Source organism: Phalaenopsis equestris, unplaced genomic scaffold, assembly GCF_001263595.1.
Source record: "Phalaenopsis equestris unplaced genomic scaffold, ASM126359v1 Scaffold000202, whole genome shotgun sequence".
Lineage (NCBI taxonomy): Eukaryota > Viridiplantae > Streptophyta > Magnoliopsida > Asparagales > Orchidaceae > Phalaenopsis > Phalaenopsis equestris.
Genome location: NW_018164644.1, coordinates 2213972 through 2233095, shown reverse-complemented (window position 1 = coordinate 2233095; position 19124 = coordinate 2213972). Strand labels below are relative to the sequence as shown.

The following is a 19124-nucleotide window of genomic DNA, read 5'->3' as shown; positions in this document are numbered from 1 at the left end:
CAACTAAGTTAATATAAGTTCCATTCCTTTCTTTCCAAGCTCTGAAACCACCTGGTGAGGCATTAAGACACACATTAGAGTCTCACCACTAATTAATCATTGCAGTGTGTATTAGATGTAGTGTGCTTGCATAGCCCACCATATGATCTAAGGATTAAAGTTCATGGCCTCGTGGTGCTGCTTCCTAGACCAGTGACATCATGCCCTTTTCTTCCAAGTCAGAAGGGTGACACTGGTTGTGACATTGCAGTGGCATTCCTATGATTTGAAGACCTGCATTTGCAAATGTGTGTTTGATTTTTATAGACAATCATATGAATTAGATCATTTGATTTCCTTTATGAATTTGTGTTGTATGTTGCACGTGTTGCATTTGTAGGCATGTGTTTATTGCATTTGTTGCATTTGCATTCCATTAATTGCATAATGATTTTTGTGTTTGTGTTTTCAGAGTTAAGTCATCAAGACAAGATTTATGCACATCGTGCATTTTCATGCATCATATAGCTTATTTGTCCAAATGAGTTCACTCATCTTTCATATATAGGTCTAGGTTCATAAGTTAGCACATTAACGATGAGTTCAATTAAACCTAGTTATGACCTGTGGCGGTAAAAGAAAATTGAACATCAGATGTTGGCTTGACCAAAGAGGTGCTGTGAGTTATCTTATTACTATTAGATCTTATAGGTTCATTCCAAGCATAGGATTCAGTAAACATTCGTCACTAGTGTGATGAGTGCTAGCTCATTCAGTTGCTCGGGATGGGGCCAGTTTTGGTGACCTCGTCAAGATTCAATGGGAAGACACTTTAGCCTTACATTGCATAATTGTCACATAGGTGCTAAATAGAAAACACATTGTATGTTTGCTTAAAACTTGGGTTAGAATATTGTTAGGATTTTCGTATACACAACTATAGTGTTGGTGTGTTTATTAATCATTACATTTTTATACATGCATTTTTCTTGCAGTGAGCCATGTTCAAAGTGGAGGATCTTAAATAATTAAGCTTTAATCTAAAGCGTGTTTCTCATGTGTTGCTCAGTTCTCCACTCTTCAAACATGCCTCATTTCACGTTGCATGTGCAACCATTTTACTGCTGGTCATGTCCTTATTTTAGACATTTTTCTATATGCTTTTAAAGTCTAATAGTATTTATATTATAAACAATGTATGAGCATGAGCCCCTAAAGAGCATTGAGCTGAGATTATGTGGTGAGGGTCGCGAGTAGTTTTCTTTTGTTTCGTACATGAATTCTAATATTTATTTGTTGTACAAACCTCAGATCAGATATGTATTATTGAGAGCTTGTTTGTTTTTTTCCTTTTCTGGGATATATTGTCAACCCAGGGGCACCCGTCCTATTTATTATTTTTTTTCTTATTGGTGTTTGGGCTCTCGTTTTATGTTTGTAGAATTGTCACTTTTTTATTATGGTTTATGCTCATTAGGATAAAACCCTTTTTCTACCAAAAAAAAATCCTAATAAAATTGAATCTTCATAAAATTAGGATTAATATCAACCAATTTTAAAACAATTACTTTATTTTTTTGCATGTCCTTTAGGCTAGTTTTAAAATGGGTTACATTACTTGTCTATATCCCTGATCATATTAATAGAGCCTTCGTATTTAAAGATCGTGGGTAACCTATATATTCCGAGGAGGAGTATCATTGCTCTTCCAATCTGACCGACCCAACATAAGCTTTTCTCACTTAAGAGATTGTCCAGTGTGATTAGAATATCAGAGACTTTTTTTGACTCAGACAGGAGTAAGTAACATGTGGGTTTAGCCAAGTCATTCATTACATTTTGCTCCTTAGGCTTTGTTATCATACCCTTTACAAGTATTATTTTTACACTTTTCTTTTTGTCCATATAAAGACATAAGAGCTTAGATATCTCTTTGTCATGACTTTAAGTCTATTGAATTATTTTGGACGATGCAAATCATGGGTTGTTGATAGATACTTCGTCGTCATGTTGGGTTGACTGCATCCATGAGTCAAGGTCTAAATATTTGAGGATGACCAATCCATATAATCTTGACCATAATATATCTACACATCTTGGATTTATTTACCTACATATTGGCACTCACTTTTGTCCCTTCATACTTTCATCGAATCTTTCATAGTCATTTCATATGCCCTCTTTTGTTGGGAGATAAAATACCTATATGATTATAGTAATTCACCATCTATCCATTAGCTTTCTTCTTTGACAACAAGAGATTTCCCTACTGCAATGTCTAACCCTTTACGGTACCTTATTATTAAGGGTTATTTATAAAAGCAAACACAATACCTTCATTGAGAGTCATTTTGGGTATCTCCGTGGATGTAATTGACCAAGATGATATATTGTCGTGGGAGTTCTCTTTGAACCTAGAATAAAATAAACTTGATTTTACGTTGGTTTTAGATATGAGTAATCTTGAAAATCATTTTATATATATTTTCTCTGGATGAACAAGGTCGATTTACTTTGGACAGTTCTTCTCTAGTTTATGTTAAGAGAATTATTTTACAAATCACAATTGTATCAACTCTTCTGTGTTTTTATAGTATTTGTTTATCTTATTTATTTTCTTCTGTCGCTCTATCACATTTAGAGTAGAGATAGTTGGAGAAGGGAAATCTAAAAAAGCAAACATGAAGAAATATTCAACAAAAGGAGCACAATAATGTCAACTGACAAAAAGTATTTTAACTTTGAGGGTAGATTTTTTTTTAGTGTGCTAGAATGTGCGAGAAAACAAGACTTAATGTAAAAAAAATTATATTGATAGGTATGGAACATATTTATTAGTTTAGTAAGACTTTGAATCTTCTTCCAAATGGAATCATTATCCTATAAGGGATTAGTATCATGATTGAAATTTGAAAGAAAAATGATATGCATTATCCTTGCTATCCTTTTGTGGAAATAATACAATCAACATCAATCATTGTAAAGTTTACTATTTTAGAAATTATTATATTGCTATCAGCATTATGAATGTCCATTAAGTTTAGAAAGAATTTCATTTAATTTATTATTTAAATATGGAAAAAAATTTCATTTTTAGAAAATGATATGCTACCAATATATTCAATTAAAGGTGGAGCAATTGGAAAATATATTGATCATAATACAAAAAATTATAGAAATTTATCATGTTCTAATAAAGGATGGTCATAAATTTAAATCAAGAATCCAGAATGGAATAATTTATCATATCTCTTCACCTTTCATTAAGGTTTCAATGCAATGAGGAAAATTTTTAGAGTTTATATTAAAAAAAAACTCAATTAAGCAAGAAGAATATCAACTATGTTTTCAAATCATGAAGATCTTAATAAAATTTTTATTCAACTTTATAAGATTATGTAATAATATATCCCTTAGTGCATATAAATATGCAGTGAGTTGCATTAGAAAATTATAATAATTGAATAATGTAAGACATTATTAATATGCAATGCAATAAAAAGCTTGGTGGTTTTCTTCTATTATTGTTCTATGGTGAGTTCTATAAAAATATGATTTATATATTTTTTTTATGTTATTATTCTCTTTTTAAGTTGTAATATAGGTTCTTTAGTCAAGTTATCTTTATGTTGTAATGGGCAGCCACATTTTTATAGAAAAATGTTTTGAAGTAATGTGTAGCCCCTCTTTCGGCTCATAAAATGAGTGTGTCGTAGAGGCAGGGACCCGAAAGGGTGGGCATGTCGTAGAGGCAATGTTCTGAAAAATGGGTGTGCCATGGAGGCAGCGACTTGAAAGGGTGGGCGTGCCGTGGAGGCAGCGAGTCAAGGATGGGTATGTCGTGGAGGCATGACTCGAAAGAGTGGGCATGTCGTGGAGACAACAATTTAAGGAATGTGCCTATGACGATCTAGAGAGGTGTCATAGGAAGGTAGGGATGCAATTATTGTTAGAGGGAATTACACAACTAATTGACACAGTGACCAGCCACTCATTCACATAATTTGTGAATGCGAGGGATAAGTGTGTGAGAAACACAAAACTAAATGCAAACAAACTCACGTATACAATTCATGAACATGAAACATGCCATGCAAGATAAACTTGTAGAAGTGCACAAGAGTAAGTGTGAACCAGTTATAATATGGTCCTAAGTGACATGAAGATGTCATGAAGCAAATGTGGAGTAATGTGTCATTGGGAGGCACGAGTACTCGTTGTGAGCATATGAGGGCATATGCACAAAGATACACGACAAGAATGTGTTAGTGCAAAGTTATGCAATCAATAATAATTCACTTGTAAAACACACATTATGCAAGTGAAATTGACTATTCAACCCATTAAGTCAACCAGGGTGATCAACCTGGGGCAATGTGGCCAACGAGCTCAATCAGCCTAAGGTGGCCGACTGGATCGAAGAGATTGGTAAACCGAGCCGAGGCATCCGGTAGGACCAAAGTGGTTGATCGACCAGGTCGCGGCAGCCGGTCACACCAAAGTGAAATGCTGACCGAACTGTGGTGGCCGGTCGAGGAAAAATGTAATGATGAACAAACAAAAGTGGCCGATCGAGGTAAAATGTAATGTTGATCGGGTTGGGGCAGCTGGTTGGACCAAAGTGAAATGTGTGAAATGCAACATGATATGATGCAAGTGATCACAAATAATATCAAGCCATACTTTTGCTAATGATCTCACATTGGCACCTGGGGTTTTAGCTCTTGGATTTGCGGCATAGCCGCCTCCGGCTTTGGCGAGGAAATGTGGATGACTTCACCCTCTAATTTCTCGTAGGAGAAGTCCTTCACTATTCTTAAGGCAAACTAGCTACAAAGTTTTTTCATTCAGCAATCCTCCCATGATCTTGTAGAATAGACTAGCTACAAAGTTTTTTCCATTCTTCAACCTTGAATAGTTGAGGCTTTGGAGTGCAGGATAGTGTCTTTTTAAAATGATATTGAAGTCAAACGAGTGTTCTACCGCATTTCCTTTTTTTCCCTTTCCAATAGGAAGGCATTGCATACCTCTTCTTATTGGATGCCTTCTACCAGAACCTCTCTTCCTTCACATCCCCATATTAATTGCAAGGAAATGAATCTCTGAGGAGAAAAAAAAAGAGATTGATAGTTGCACCATCCTTGACATTTTCAGACGAGACCCCCCTAGACCTACTCCCCACCTTAGAATACTTTAGATTTAGTGAGCATTTGGAATCACTAGTGAATTACAACTCTACTATACCACAATTAGTTTGAATATGAGTGTGGCTCCTAGGTGAAGAGTTCGTTCGACCCACTTAGGTGTAGATCTAAGGCTTATTACAACACCACTCATCTTCGCATGGGATGTGCCGAATGAAAGCTTTCTAATCTAGGGATTCCTCCAGTAAATCAATGATCAATTCAAAGGCGTGTGACAATGCCAACTAGTGTCGGCCGACCAACTCACCTCGTGTGGGTGACCGAACATACAACACCTAGCCAAAATATAATCCTAGGGCTGGCTAATTAAGAAAATTTATTTTTAGAGAATCTCACCAAAATGACATTTGATGTCGCGTTTCTTCACTTAGAATGAAGCTCTCCTAGTGGTAGGAGAGATGGCGATGTTCCGACGAAGCTTCGACGACCCCCGATCCACTCATTTTCCAAAGAATGAATAAGCTATCCTTTAGAAGGAGAGCTCGACTAGATTTTGAAAAATTTTCGAGCTCCAACAATGTTCTAGCGGCGCTCTAGTGATCCTTCCCCAAGCTTGGATGAAGCTCTGTTGTGGTGTAGGAGAGAAGAAAATTTACTTCCTTGCTAGCCAAGCTCTTTCTCCTAAAAAAGCTCTCCTCTTACACTTAAATGAAATGGTGGTGGAAGAAAAAAAAGGAGGCGAGGGGGAGAAGAGTTTCTTGTGGAAGAAAAAGAGGAAGTAGATTTTGTCGCTCTCACATTATTTTCAAGCTCTCCACCTCGAGGCCTGCAAGAAGAAACCCTAGCTCCATGGAAGAAAAAGAGTTCAGCTCTTGGAGGAGGCCCAAAAGTGTTAAAATGAGGAGATAGGGGAAAAGAGAACTTAAACCAGCCGCTCCCAAATTTCCCCCCAAATTTGTCAAAAGTGGCCTTGCCAACTCACCTTAGGAGCCTCCGAAAGAGGTATAATTATCTGGTTTATCCCCTCTCTAAGAAAAACTGCTCTAATCCCAAGAAATCTTGCAATTTTGGCTGCCTAAACAGGTGTGCTGAGGTCAAAACGACTCAAAATTTGGGATATTTCGTCTCCTGGAAGTGTACAGGAGCCTAGGTGTCGCGACCTTAGCTCTTAAGTGCATAGTCTGGTGCCATGGCTCCAGGGCTTTGGTAACTACTTTCTGATGGCTCAGAAAAATGGTTGTTTTTAAGCGGTTTTGAATGTTGGTTCCAACACTATAATGACTTGAATATGGCATTAAAGTGCTCTGATCCTGGCTCATGGGCTCTATTTGATGGTATGGAGGGGTCATGCTCTCTGGCTCTCAAATAAAAGGTAGTGATTTCCTTAAGAATCCAGGGTGGATTCTTTTTGCAACAATTTTCACAAAGTGTGAACTTTTGTTGTAGGACAAAGTGATACATCCTGTAGTAGGATCATGATGAATGATAATTTAAAAATGTAGATAATTCTAAGAAGTGGGAGGGAGAGAAATAAATAAGTAATACACATTTTAAATGAGAAGCATGCCTCGATTTTTATTTTGTTTAATGTCTTTAAATGAAAGCTATTTTTTAAAAGTACAAAAAATACTCATTTAATATTTTAAACTTTTAACTAGCTAACTACTTTTATTAACATAATAGAAGACTAATAATCTCACTATATGATATTATTATTATTGTCTATTCCTTCAAAATGATCTTACCCTCAAGGTCTAGTAAGTGATGTTTGATGATATGGGAGGTACTAAATATTTGTAATTTAAATTGCAAAAAAAAAAATGTGAATTCTATTCGTTAGAAATAAAAGCCATGTTATATCTTTAAAATTCTTAATTAGATTCTATGTTTCAATAGTCACGATCTTTCACGTTTACAACAAGGCATAGTCCAACAACATAATTCATATCTCCATTTCTATTATGCATTACAACTAGTGAAAACCAAGATAGCATATATGTAATAGGCATTTCATTGAACACTTGGTGGTTGTGGCTTAGATGGTTGTTATGACAATGAGAGCATTGAGAAGGACAAGATGACTATCAAAACCACCGATGGACATGGCTCCCGTATGGATTGGATGATAAAGGCTGGATAGACTTGAAGAAAGGAGAGAAAATAGGAGAGAAAAATAAGCAGTGGGTTCATATTATAAGTTACTGAAATAAGATAGAGTGATGAAAATGAAGAGTTTCAGTCTTGAGCATGATGTGAAGGGGATAGGTTAAATCAACGTTGGGGATTAGCTTCACTTGAGAATATTATATTGGAGGGGAGAGTCAACATTGACAAAAGTTTGGGAAAGGAAATTAGATCAAGAGTAGATGAAGACATGCTAGAGAAGGGAGTTGGGAGAAGAGGCATGGAGGGAAAATTAGAGGGAAATCAAAGAGGATTAATGATATGAGGAAAATGGAGAGATCGTTGAAGTAGCATAGGAAGTTGGCGACAAGGAAGTTGCTGCCATGAAGGTTGGAGCAATGGAGTAGCACATGGCTCTGACAGAGTTGGAGGACCAAGGAGGAATAGGTTGGATACACATAAAGGTAAAAGCTAAAATCTAAAGTTGGAGATGGTCGTTTGTGGTAAAAATTGGAGATAGAAGAGAAAAGTGAAGAGTGAAGTGATGAAGGAGACGATTCTTTGAGTCAGTTCGATGGAAGTAACCATATTGCTTCTTAACTAGCACTGAGGAAACATTGATGTAATGAGACATTGAGATGTATTTTGTAGTTCAAAAACTAGCACTGAGGAGTTGGGATTAAGGTTATGCAAACAACCCTAAACCCTAAATCGATTGAAAATTTATTAAACTAAGTAAACAAAATCAAATAACAAATAAATCCCAATTAACCAAATAGTATATAGTTCATAACCTAACCAAATAAAACAAAAAATAAAGTAAATTTATCAACTGAATAAATCAACCAAATAAGCTTTTTTTAGATCCAATTTTTTAAAAATAATTTTTAAGTTGAACAAAATTCAAAAATAGTTTACATGTATAACTTGATTCAATTAACTGAACATTCACATTTGCATCCATTATCCATGTCACTCAAATTTTAAATTACATACTTTGTGTTTTAGTCAAAGCAATTCACTTTTATTTGGTTTGCTTTTGTGAAATAAATGAGACAGTAGACTGCAATTAAAAATAATACATGATTGTTATCTTATAAACTAAAATTTGTTATTAATAATAATAACTATTAATTTCGTCTTCCTTAATCCAGTCGGCCTTCAAATAGTATAAACTGGATTAAACTTTATTAATTAAATCCAGATATATATTAATTAATTAAAGTGCTTATTAAAATAACTAAAAAGATTTAATAATATTTCCTCGCAAGTTGACCGCTTTGCCGTTGACCAAAACTTATGCTTTCTCGTGGAAACGGCATCGCGAAACGTACTCCAATTTTGACCGTCGGATCTTTTCATTGGGAGTCAGATCAGTCACACCCGAACCGTCTGATCTGTGGGCCCAGATTTTTCTTCGTGGAAATTATCGACCAGGTTTTGACTTTAGAAGGCCCGATTTTCAACTCGAAACGCACCCAGGACTCCGCCGACTCCTCCATTGACGTTTCGGACACGTGGCGTTACGTCAGGGCATTAATGTTAAAGTTCGTAAATACCCCCACTGCTAAGTCAATAAAATCGAATACAGTGCATAGGAGAGCGAGGATAAAACCGGAACGAAGTATTGAGGTGAGATATGGGAATTGAATTATAGGGGCTGGAGAGCTGAAGAGGGATCGAGCCCCAAGAAGAAAATAGGACAAAAAAAGTGCGCTCTCCCCCCCTCGCCAGCGAGAAACAGTCCACCGTATTTACTCCCCATATCTTCTTCCTCTTCACTCTTCTCCTCAGTCTTCTTCGGGAAGATCTCATCAGGCTTTCTCTGCAATTTTTTTCTGCTAATTTTCTACTATGATGTGAAAGAGAGAATTAGTATAGTTTCGTTTGGATATTTACATAAAGCGAGGATGTTTGGAGATTGTCAAGTGCTGCCGTCGATGATAGGCGGCGGCGGAGGAAGCGGTGGAGGGAACGTGGTATCCCCTGATCCATTCTTCTCCTCCCAGATCCAAAACCCTAATCTTGGAAGCGTAGCCGGTTTCATGGCAGGCGTTGTGCCCTTCTCTTCCTTCCCTCCCACGGTGCCGGTAAGCAAAAATCGTTTTTTTTTTATATTTTTTTAGAAGAAATAAGAAAAAAATACTGTAGCTATTCCAGCTGCAGAAGGAGGAGCAGGCCCGGAAGGAGGAGGAGATGGAGAGCGCCTCCGGGAGCGGGCATCTGGAAGGACTAAGCTGCGGCGAGGAGAACGACGACGGAACGCCGCCACCTCTAACGTTGCCGTCGAACTCTGCTCCGGCGAAGAAGAAACGTTACCACCGTCACACTTCACGGCAGATCCAGGAGATGGAAGCGTAAGACTAAAAATCCAAAAAAAAAAAAAAAAGAAAAAAGAAAATTTTCGGATGCATCTAGTTTTTCTAGAATAGGTAAATAATATTTTCATTTCGGGTAAAAAATCAGATTGTTTAAGGAATGCCCGCACCCGGACGATAAACAGCGGCTCCGGTTAAGCCAGGAGCTTGGCCTGAAACCTCGCCAGGTGAAGTTCTGGTTCCAGAATCGCCGGACACAGATGAAGGTGCGCATGTTAATCCGCCGTTCTAATACGCGTTTCTTAATTTGTTTTGCACGTGTGGAAAACAATACTATATAAATAAAAAAATTGGAAAACAAATATATTTTTACTGGTTTCCAATTATAAAACTAAAATAAAATAAAATAAGATATGCTTTGAGAGAGGCCAAGGAGATGTATCAGTCTCATGGTTGTACATTGGTTGTGGTGCTCCGCAGGCGCAACAGGACAGGTCGGATAACGTGATCCTGCGAGCGGAGAACGATAGCCTGAAGAACGAGAACTACCGGCTGCAAGCGGCGATCCGCAACGTTATCTGCCCCAACTGCGGCGGGCCCGCGATGCTCGGCGAAATGTCGTTTGACGAGCACCACCTCCGCATAGAGAACGCTCGCTTGAAGGAAGAGGTCAGTCTCCGAACTCAAACAAGCTGTAAAAACCCGAAATCAAGACAATTCATCCATCTAACCTTTGACAAAATATTACATCTTTCCTTTGGATGTGAATTGTAAAATTTTTAGATTTTCTTAAGATTTGTGTAATATAAATTAAATATTCTGAGCTTATTTTATTATTGTTATTTGATGTATGCATGAAAACTCTTTACAGCTCGATAGATTGTCATGCATTGCCGGAAGGTTGGGCGGCGGCGGCGGCCGATCCCTGCTACCTTCATCACCTAATCTGCTTCTTCCACCATCACTGGACCTGGACATGGGAGCATACTCAAGACAATTCCACGATCTTCCCCCACCCCCTGCGGGGTCATGCTGCGATATGCTTCTCGGCTCCGGGCTCGTCGACGAGGACTCTGCTTTCGCCGGCATGCTAATAATGGAAGGGAAGAAGCCTCTGGCTCTCGAGCTCGCCATGGCTGCCGCCGAACAGATGCTGAGAATGTCTCGGGTGAATGAGCCTCTTTGGTTGAAGAAAGTCGGCAATGGTGTTGGTGAGGGAGCGGTGGAGTTTCTTGATGAAGAAGAGCATGCAAGGTTGTTTCCATGGCCGATGGAATTGAAGCAGATGGGTGGCGGTGGGTATAGGGTGGAGGGGACCAGAGATACCGGGCTGGTTATCATGAACGGCATAACTCTGGTGGATGCATTCATGGACGCTGTAAGTTTGATACCAGCAGTAGACTGAAATTCTGCGTTTTATCAGTAGAGTTGACTTTTAAGTTATTTCTCATGTCAGATGATTTTAATGTAGGGGCTGAAAATTTATGTGTGGGGTAGCAGACACGAACTTCTCGTTGTAGGCATCATGATTATTCTTATCCTAGTTTTTTTTAGAAGTTTTTTAAATAAAATCTTATTTTTTATAGGTTTATGTATCTCCCGCTCAAACATATGATCATTTATCTTTACAATTTCTTAATTTTATGACATTTTTGTTTACATTAATTCATGGATGAATTTACAGAAGTATATTTATGATGATGATTCATGCATTGTTTTATATCACAAACTGAGGAAATTATTCTTCAATGGCCTTTGTAACATGTACAGAATCAATGGTTGGAAATGTTCCCCTCTATTGTATCCAAGGCAAAAACAATTCAAATTATTACAACTGGCCTCCCTGGTAATGGAAGCGGCTCTCTTCACCTGGTAGTTAATCAAACTTATAAACTCTCATCACTTTTGAGCCCCATCACAAGCTCTGATTCATCAGCTTAATTATTTATTTCCGGGGGCTAGATGTATGCAGAGTTTCAGGTTCTTTCACCTCTGGTGCCTACACGAGAGGCATATTTCTTTCGATATTGCCAGCAAAATGTGGAAGAAGGTACGTGGACAATTGTTGATTTTCCAGTGGACAATCTTCAGGATATTATACAAATGCCCCTAATGCGGTATAGGAGAAGGCCTTCCGGCTGCGTCATCCAAAGCATGCCTAATGGATACTCAAAGGTGCGTATTTTTTCTTAACAAAATTGTTTTTTTATTCATCTTTTAATAAATTGTTGCAGTATTATTCTTATTGAGCATAGGCTTATTTATTAAAAGTTCCAAGAAATGTAAGTTGTGAACAGGCCTATTTTTCTTGACTTCACCAAAGCTTGGCTTTTTATTGAAGAGCATGGAATGTTGAATAATAGGGGCATTTATATATCTACCACTCAATTCTTATGTATTTACATATCTAACACTAGCTAAAATCTTCTTTTTATATTTATACAACTCAAATCTTTCATATCACAAAAGAAATATCATTATTTTAACTTTTGATACCTAAAATACATCTTTTTAGGTAAGGTGACATATATATATAAAAATTAACCTTTAGGTCTTAGATATGCAAATATTGGTTTTAGATATGTAAATAAACAAGAATTAAGTGCTATGTTTGTAAATGCTCCTATAAATATATATATATATCTTGATTTGAGCAAGAAAACTAGAGCTTTATTTTTAGTTTTTAGTTTTGAAGTCTAAGTTAAATATCTAATTAACTACAATCAATCAACTGAGTGATTGATTCTGACAACACTTATTTTGTAAAACCCTTTTACTTTCTAAACGTAACCAATGAGTCCTTAGAGGAGGGAAGCAGGTTGCAGCTCATTGTAGAAGTAGCTGTGGAGGAGCTATTGTAAAAAAGTCACTTTTCTAACTGTTGTTCTAAGTAATATAACTCGTTTCTTTCTTTTTTTTTTTTAAGCCAGATAAAAACTTTGATCTTTTTGAAAAGTTGCTTCTCTTCACAAAAATCTGCAGATCATAATTAAAAAAAAAGCCAAACAAATAATGTGATAACATTCTGAAAAAAATAGAATAGCAAAAAGGCTAGCCCAAAGAAAAATAGTGTTTTGTCTCTACTGTTATTCTCTGCAGATCCAATTTATTATACTTTATGCCAAGTGTTGGACAATTCAAACATGCTTAAAGAACCACACAACAATTAATTTAATTAAACAGCTTAACTCTCTGCTCTTTTTCATGTTTCTTAACATAAGATCAGTATATATATATAAATATGGGTTTAAACTTATATTCTAATAAACTGGGAATATATTATTTGACCAATGCACATTAATGCCTTTACATTCATATTTACTGCGTACTGAACATGTCTTTAGTGAGGCCTATAATGGCTTGGGGCCGAACGCAACACTTGTACCCTCCATGAACCACAAGCTCTGCAATTTAGCATTAACTCCTCTTATCTCCAACATTCAATTCGCTGCAATCTTAGCTCAAAACAATTTTGTTTAGTAATGTTTTTACTGCCTTGCTTCTAAATAATCTCTCATCTTCATCCTTAATCTCATAATAATAATTTAAAATCATCACAGTAATGCTCTTGCGGAAAAAGAACAGTACAATGTTTAACAAACGAAGCTTTGATGTATGGCCATTTTAACTTTTTTATTTAGGTGACGTGGATAGAACAAGCAGAGGTGGAAGATAAGCCAATACACCAAATATTTTCTCAGTTCGTTAACAGTGGAATGGGATTTGGAGCAACTCGCTGGCTATCGGCTTTACAGCTACAGTGCGAACGGTTAGCAGCTTTAATGGCCACAAATATTTCAGATCTGGGAGGTAATATTCCCCCATCTGACATTTCCTAGAGTATCAAAATTCAATCTTTTAAAAAAAATATAAATTTTTGCTGACTTTGTATTATCAGTAATCTCCACACCAGAGGGAAGGAAGAACATAATAAAGCTATCACACAGAATGGTGAGGACCTTCTATGCTAGTATTACTTCATCTGGAGGACAATCATGGACTGCGCTTTCTGATTCACCAGATGATACAATTAGAGTAACGACCAGAAAAAATACTTTGCCGGGGCAGCCTAATGGTGTTATTCTGTCCGCAGTATCCACCGCATGGCTTCCATTTTCTTACCATCAAGTCTTCGATCTCTTGACCGATCAGCAGAGAAGGTCTCAGGTATATCTAAGGATCAATCAATCTCTTATTTTTACAGTTAAAAGTAGGAGATTTATATTAAAAAAAGGGGCTTTTGCATACACTTGCCCAATTTTTCTGTGTTTACATATCTAACCCTTAAACCTTTTATTCAGAAGTTGTGATTGTACAGACTTTGGCTTGAATTTCATTAGGTTACGTAATGCTGTAACCTTTTATTCAGCATTTGAAAAAAATAATGTATAGCTGATGACATGTAAAAACCCTCTTGGAAGTTTAGCTTTACACATGAAGATGTCATTCAAAGCTATGAAATATATTCTAAATATTAGTCTCTGTTTTAACTACTAAAATAAAAAAAATAAAAAAAGAAGTTTGTGAAGCAATTTCTGTTTTAACGACTTGTTTTGGAAGCTTTTAGCTATTATATATATAGTTCTGTTAGCTGAAGGCTAGTTAAGGGTTAAAAAATCCTAGCTTTTGTATATTTGAATTAAACATTTTTCATATATTGATTTACGTGCAGCTGGACGCTTTGTCGAGCGGAAACTCTCTGCACGAGATTGATCATATTGCAAATGGCTCGCATCCTAAGAACTGCGTGTCTCTTCTACGCGTAAATGTAAGTTTCTATTTTCATGGCTTTTTAAGGTTAATTTTCATCAATAATTTAAGATTTTAAATGAAAATTTGAAATTATTAATTACCCTTAGAACTCAGACACTGTTATGCAGTGTGCCTATATGACCTGCAGTTTATGTTTGAGAAAACATTAGAGGAAGAATCATGCTTCTATGGAAATTTTTTATGCTGAATCATAATATCAAGTTTGTACATCATTGGCTTCTAAACATGAACTAGAAGTTTGGAATTGTTCTCTTAATTTCATCCGCCATTGCTTCTTAATTGCCTATAGTTCCTGGAAAAAATATCATGTACAGTGTAATCTTTCAGGCACAAAGATGAAAATTTTCTGCATTTTTACCTATTGATAGAAAACAGGCATCAAAATAGAAGCTATTAAAGCCATAATAACTGCTTTCTATTGACGGTAATTAATGTTTCACCAATAAATAGTAGACAAAAATGAGGATGGCGCAGCAGACTTGTCAATGATGCCATATTAAATGAGCTCTTGATTGATTCCTAGAGTCCAACCTAGCTGTTGCATTACTTCTTCCTTTTGGGGTTCAGAAACCCTTAGCCCTGGGCTCTTTTCCTTTAGGGTTACCAACTTACCATTCATCTTAAACAGTCAAACCAAACGCTTTTATTTCTGGAAGAAGCCAAAGTCTACAAATTTTTAAAATACATTGTTTTGTTATATATATATAGAACTATAAAACACATAGCAAATATGTTTTTTTTTTATTAAAGTTTCCAAAGATCTGTTGAATAATTAATGAAAAGAAATAAAACGCACCAAATCAACTGTAAACATAATTTACATATCTCACCCAAACTTCAATTATATATATATATATATATATTTGATAAAAAGAGCAACTCGTGGCTCCTTACGCCTTAATTAAAGTAAAAGTTACAGAGTTTGATGTTGAGATAGAGGATCCCCAACTACCTATAGGGTTCCTGTCTCCGCATTACAACTCCACCCGGAAAAAAAAAAAAAAAAAAAAAAAAACCAAAATACATGAAGCAATTTTAAAACATGTGTACCCGCATATATATATATATATATATACATACATATATATGTATGTATATTTCATTCTATCCATGCATGAAATGGTCCAATGGTCCATTTTACTTTTTTTTTAAATTAAAATGATGATATTTTTCATATTTTCTATGTTTACAAAAAATTATAAAAATGTTGAGTTGATATAAATGTAAAAGCCAATGTTTAGCTGTTAGACTTAGATAATCTTCTGTTAAAAAAAATTTAACTTTTTTTTTCATGTGTGGCATGTAGGCCGCGAGCAACTCCTCCCAGAAGGTGGAGCTGCTTCTACAGGAGAGCCGCACACACCCTTCGGGCGGCAGCCTTATCGTCTACGCGACAATCGATGTCGGAGCCGTTCAACTCGTGACGAACGGTGAGGATACATCCTACATTCCCCTTCTCCCCACCGGTTTCGTCCTTTTCCCTGCAGAACAACCGGCCTCTGCTTCGTGCTCCAACACCGCCACAAACAACTCCGTCCCCGTCGGCTGTCTCCTCACAGTCGGGATGCAGGTGCTGGCGAGCGCCGTCCCCTCTGCCAAACTCAATCTTTCCAGCGTTACCGCCGTCAACCACCATCTTTTCTCCGCGGTGCACCAGATCAGCAACGCGCTCGCCGGAAGTGTGTCAACTGTTGCTCCCCCAAGTTTAGAACAACAGTAGTAGCCGCCCCAAGGGGCTATGTTTCAAAATGACTAAAATACCCTTACTATCATTTCTCACTATTCCATTAAACTCCCACATGTTGTGAGGGCATTTTGGTCATTTTGAATCTTTTGGTGAAAAAATTATGTTCCAATAAATTAGTTTTCGAGTAGTGTTAAGTTAAAATTTAAAGATTAGTGTAATGGATTAAGAGAAGAAGAAGAAGAAAGAGAGAGAGAGAGGGGCAGTCAAGAGCGCACCAGATGCGATCCTAGAGTCATTTGAAGTGTTTAGAAGGGCTTCTAAGAGGCTTCAGGGCGAATCGGTTCGGGTATTGACTTCTTCTGCTTGCCAGAACTGTTAAAAACTAAGCCATTGCTGTTATGTTATGTACATTATTTCTCTTCAGTATGCAAACTTTTTAATTATAACTTTATGCTTTGGGCTTTGTTGCCATTTGATGAATCTGGATCAATTGTTTTTAGATATCTTATGTATTTAGTTATCTTGGCCTGAAATTTTATATTTTTACTTATAAAATATTGGTGTCGTGAATCCATGCATGATGTTTAGAAAGAAAGTGATGTTGAAATATTTGATGTTGTGTGAAAGATTTGGGTGTAAATATGAATATTTAAGTTTTAAATATGTAAATGCATAAGAATTATGTGGTGTGTATGTAAATGCTTCTTTTTCATTTTTGTTAATTTTGAATTAGTGTTTTGATTTTAATAAATAATGGGCTGTATTTTTTTTTTAATTTTTTTAAATGTTATTAAAAAATGTGACAATATCCTTTAAATGAAAAAAAAAAACAATTAATGGCATCAAATATCATGCACTTAAAATCCACTGAATTATAGTGATGAACTATTTAAGCCAAGAGTTAACTTTTACACAACTATGGTAAAGATGGCTGCAAACTAACGTGAACTGAAGAACAATTGGCAGGGATGTTAGTGGAGTAATGGTGGAGACATTAGCGACCCATGCTAGCATTGGTTTGACTTTTTCTGTAAGCTTAACTAAATTACAATTTGATGTGTGATAAGAAATTCACGGTAGCCGAGTAATAAATTATTGTCTTAAGGTTGCATGAAAATTTAACACAGATAAAAATAGATAATCAGTAGGGAGACACTAGAAGTCTTTGCATGAAAAACAAGAAAAAATGAAAAAAAGTCATGGGGCCTTGCTTAGTTAAATGTTTTCATTATAACTTTGTGATTACATGTACAACTTTTTGTTCTGCATGCTGAAGAGGGTTACATAGTTTCTTGAGTTACAACATTCATGCACAAAAAAACTCGTTGCTCCGTAGTAGGAAACCATCTTCAAGGGTGGCACTACGTTTGGGTTGATGCATTGACTCCTGGGTTTCTACATTATTTCATGGTGTCGGTGGTTGCTTCACATAGTGTTTCGACCTAAGAAGCGAGCCGTTGTTGATAGTGGTCGACGATGGCAATCAAACAGCGGTTGGAGATGGCCGGAGGTGGCTGTCGAAGCTAGCAAGAGGCGGCAGTCATAGGAGGTGACAACCGGAGTCGCTAGAGGAAACGGTGGCTGAATTTGACCGGAAGAGGCTGCAGCGGCCAGAGTTGGCAGGTAGCGATGGTCGAAATTGTGGTGGAGATTCGGGGTACTGTTTTCGGTGGTAACACGATTCGGTAGTTGCTTTGAGATTCACAGTGTATTGCCATAAGGAGTAGGCAATAGCCAATGGTGGTCAACGGTATCCGGAAGTTGTGGTCGGCTCGAAAGAAATTCGATCCGAGATTAATTTTCGAGCAAATATCGTTGTTCGAGCTAAATTCACAGACATACCCAACGTACCACATGTATAACATAAAATTTAAAATCCGTAAGTTTCTAACATTTGTAACATAAGACTTTAAAAACACTAAACCCTGACTTCACATACCTACCCTACGTGTGAAATCAGAACGTGGATTAATCTTACTAAAATTTGTTCTGATCTAATGTGGATTAACTCATTTCGGAGCTGTCTCAAATTGTAAACAAGTCGGCTTGAATGTAATTTCTGGCTCGTGACCAAGATCGATCCAACTTGAACATGCCTTGTGCTTGTTTATTGTTATTCCAATCCGATCCAAGCCCGATCCAGATCAGATCCTACTAAAAGTTTAGGTGTTAAATATGTAAATACATAAGAATTGTTTATGTGTTAAATAAACATAAACATTAATTGAGGAACTGGATTTGGGCTGAGCTTAGTACTCGATGCTCAAATAGAAAGGCGAACTCATTTAACTTTTAGAGCATTAGGTGGTTCTAAACTATGGAATTGGTACTCAATTCAACGTTGACTCAATCAAAACTAGGGAATTCAAAATCATCTCTCTCAACTTTTAAAGATTTACAAGGTCAAACAACCAAATTCAACCAAACAAATTAAAGAAATTCTAATCCCAAGTTGATAAATGAAGTTTATAGTTTAATTTTGCCTACTATAAGACTAGATAGTCTGCCAGTCTCGAGATATAGTCAGGAAATTCTATTCTCAATTCTTATGTAATTACATATCTGACACCTAAAATCCCATTTTTGGCATACATGCCACATTACATGTACATGAAAAGTTGTATTAAAATACAAAGTTTAAGTTTTAGATATATAAATACATAGGAATTTAGTGGTATGTATGTAAATCTTCAGGTAGGAGCAAGCAAACTTCCTTTTGGCGAGCAAGCTTGCTTTCCTGATGGGTTTCAGGTAGGAGCAGAGCGGAAGGATAAGAAAGATGGTGGTCTCTGTAAGCCACGATCACACAGTTGTTTTCCCAGCTAGCTAGAGTGGTGACTGTTTGTATACTATTACAAAAAATAGTTTGAAAACGAGAGAGGAGGAACGAGCGGAGAGGAAGAAACGGCACGATCAATCATACCTTACTCAATGGTTGCTGTAAGGGCGGAGCGGAAAGATGAGGGATTCGGTTGTTTCTGTAAGTCGCGATCCCGTAGCTCAAGGTTTTGGTGGTCACTTTAAGCCATGATGGTGGCAAGTGCAACCGTGAGAGGAAGAGTTGAGTTGCCGGGAGAGGAGGAGGGGAAGGGATTTAGG

At 36.7% G+C, this 19124-nt stretch overlaps 1 protein-coding gene across 3 annotated transcripts; it reads left to right on the top strand.

The window, feature by feature from the left end:
- The first annotated feature begins 8943 nt into the window (after positions 1 to 8943).
- On the top strand, positions 8944 to 16514 carry LOC110022829 (homeobox-leucine zipper protein ROC3). 3 transcript variants are annotated; one of them, XM_020721945.1, is made up of 11 exons: positions 8944 to 9337; positions 9399 to 9604; positions 9714 to 9831; positions 10046 to 10234; positions 10437 to 10943; positions 11336 to 11437; positions 11528 to 11740; positions 13207 to 13375; positions 13464 to 13732; positions 14238 to 14333; positions 15645 to 16514. In XM_020721945.1, exons 1-11 carry the CDS (start codon positions 9158 to 9160, stop codon positions 16056 to 16058), a joined length of 2463 nt encoding a protein of 820 aa, XP_020577604.1. In that variant the 5' UTR covers positions 8944 to 9157; the 3' UTR covers positions 16059 to 16514. The 3 variants fall into 3 exon arrangements, with proteins under 3 accessions (XP_020577604.1, XP_020577607.1, XP_020577606.1); XM_020721948.1 differs by having other exon boundaries at positions 9414 to 9604; positions 15645 to 16513; XM_020721947.1 differs by having other exon boundaries at positions 9408 to 9604; positions 15645 to 16513.
- The last annotated feature ends 2610 nt before the right edge of the window (positions 16515 to 19124 follow it).

Bases quoted from the DNA above. Each gene is read 5' to 3' on its own strand.
- LOC110022829 (XM_020721945.1), top strand. From the start codon at position 9,158: ATGTTTGGAGATTGTCAAGTGCTGCCGTCGATGATAGGCGGCGGCGGA. The intron at 9,605-9,713 runs GTAAGACTAAAA...GTAAAAAATCAG, and splicing joins CAGATCCAGGAGATGGAAGC to ATTGTTTAAGGAATGCCCGC. The intron at 10,944-11,335 runs GTAAGTTTGATA...TAACATGTACAG, and splicing joins TGGATGCATTCATGGACGCT to AATCAATGGTTGGAAATGTT.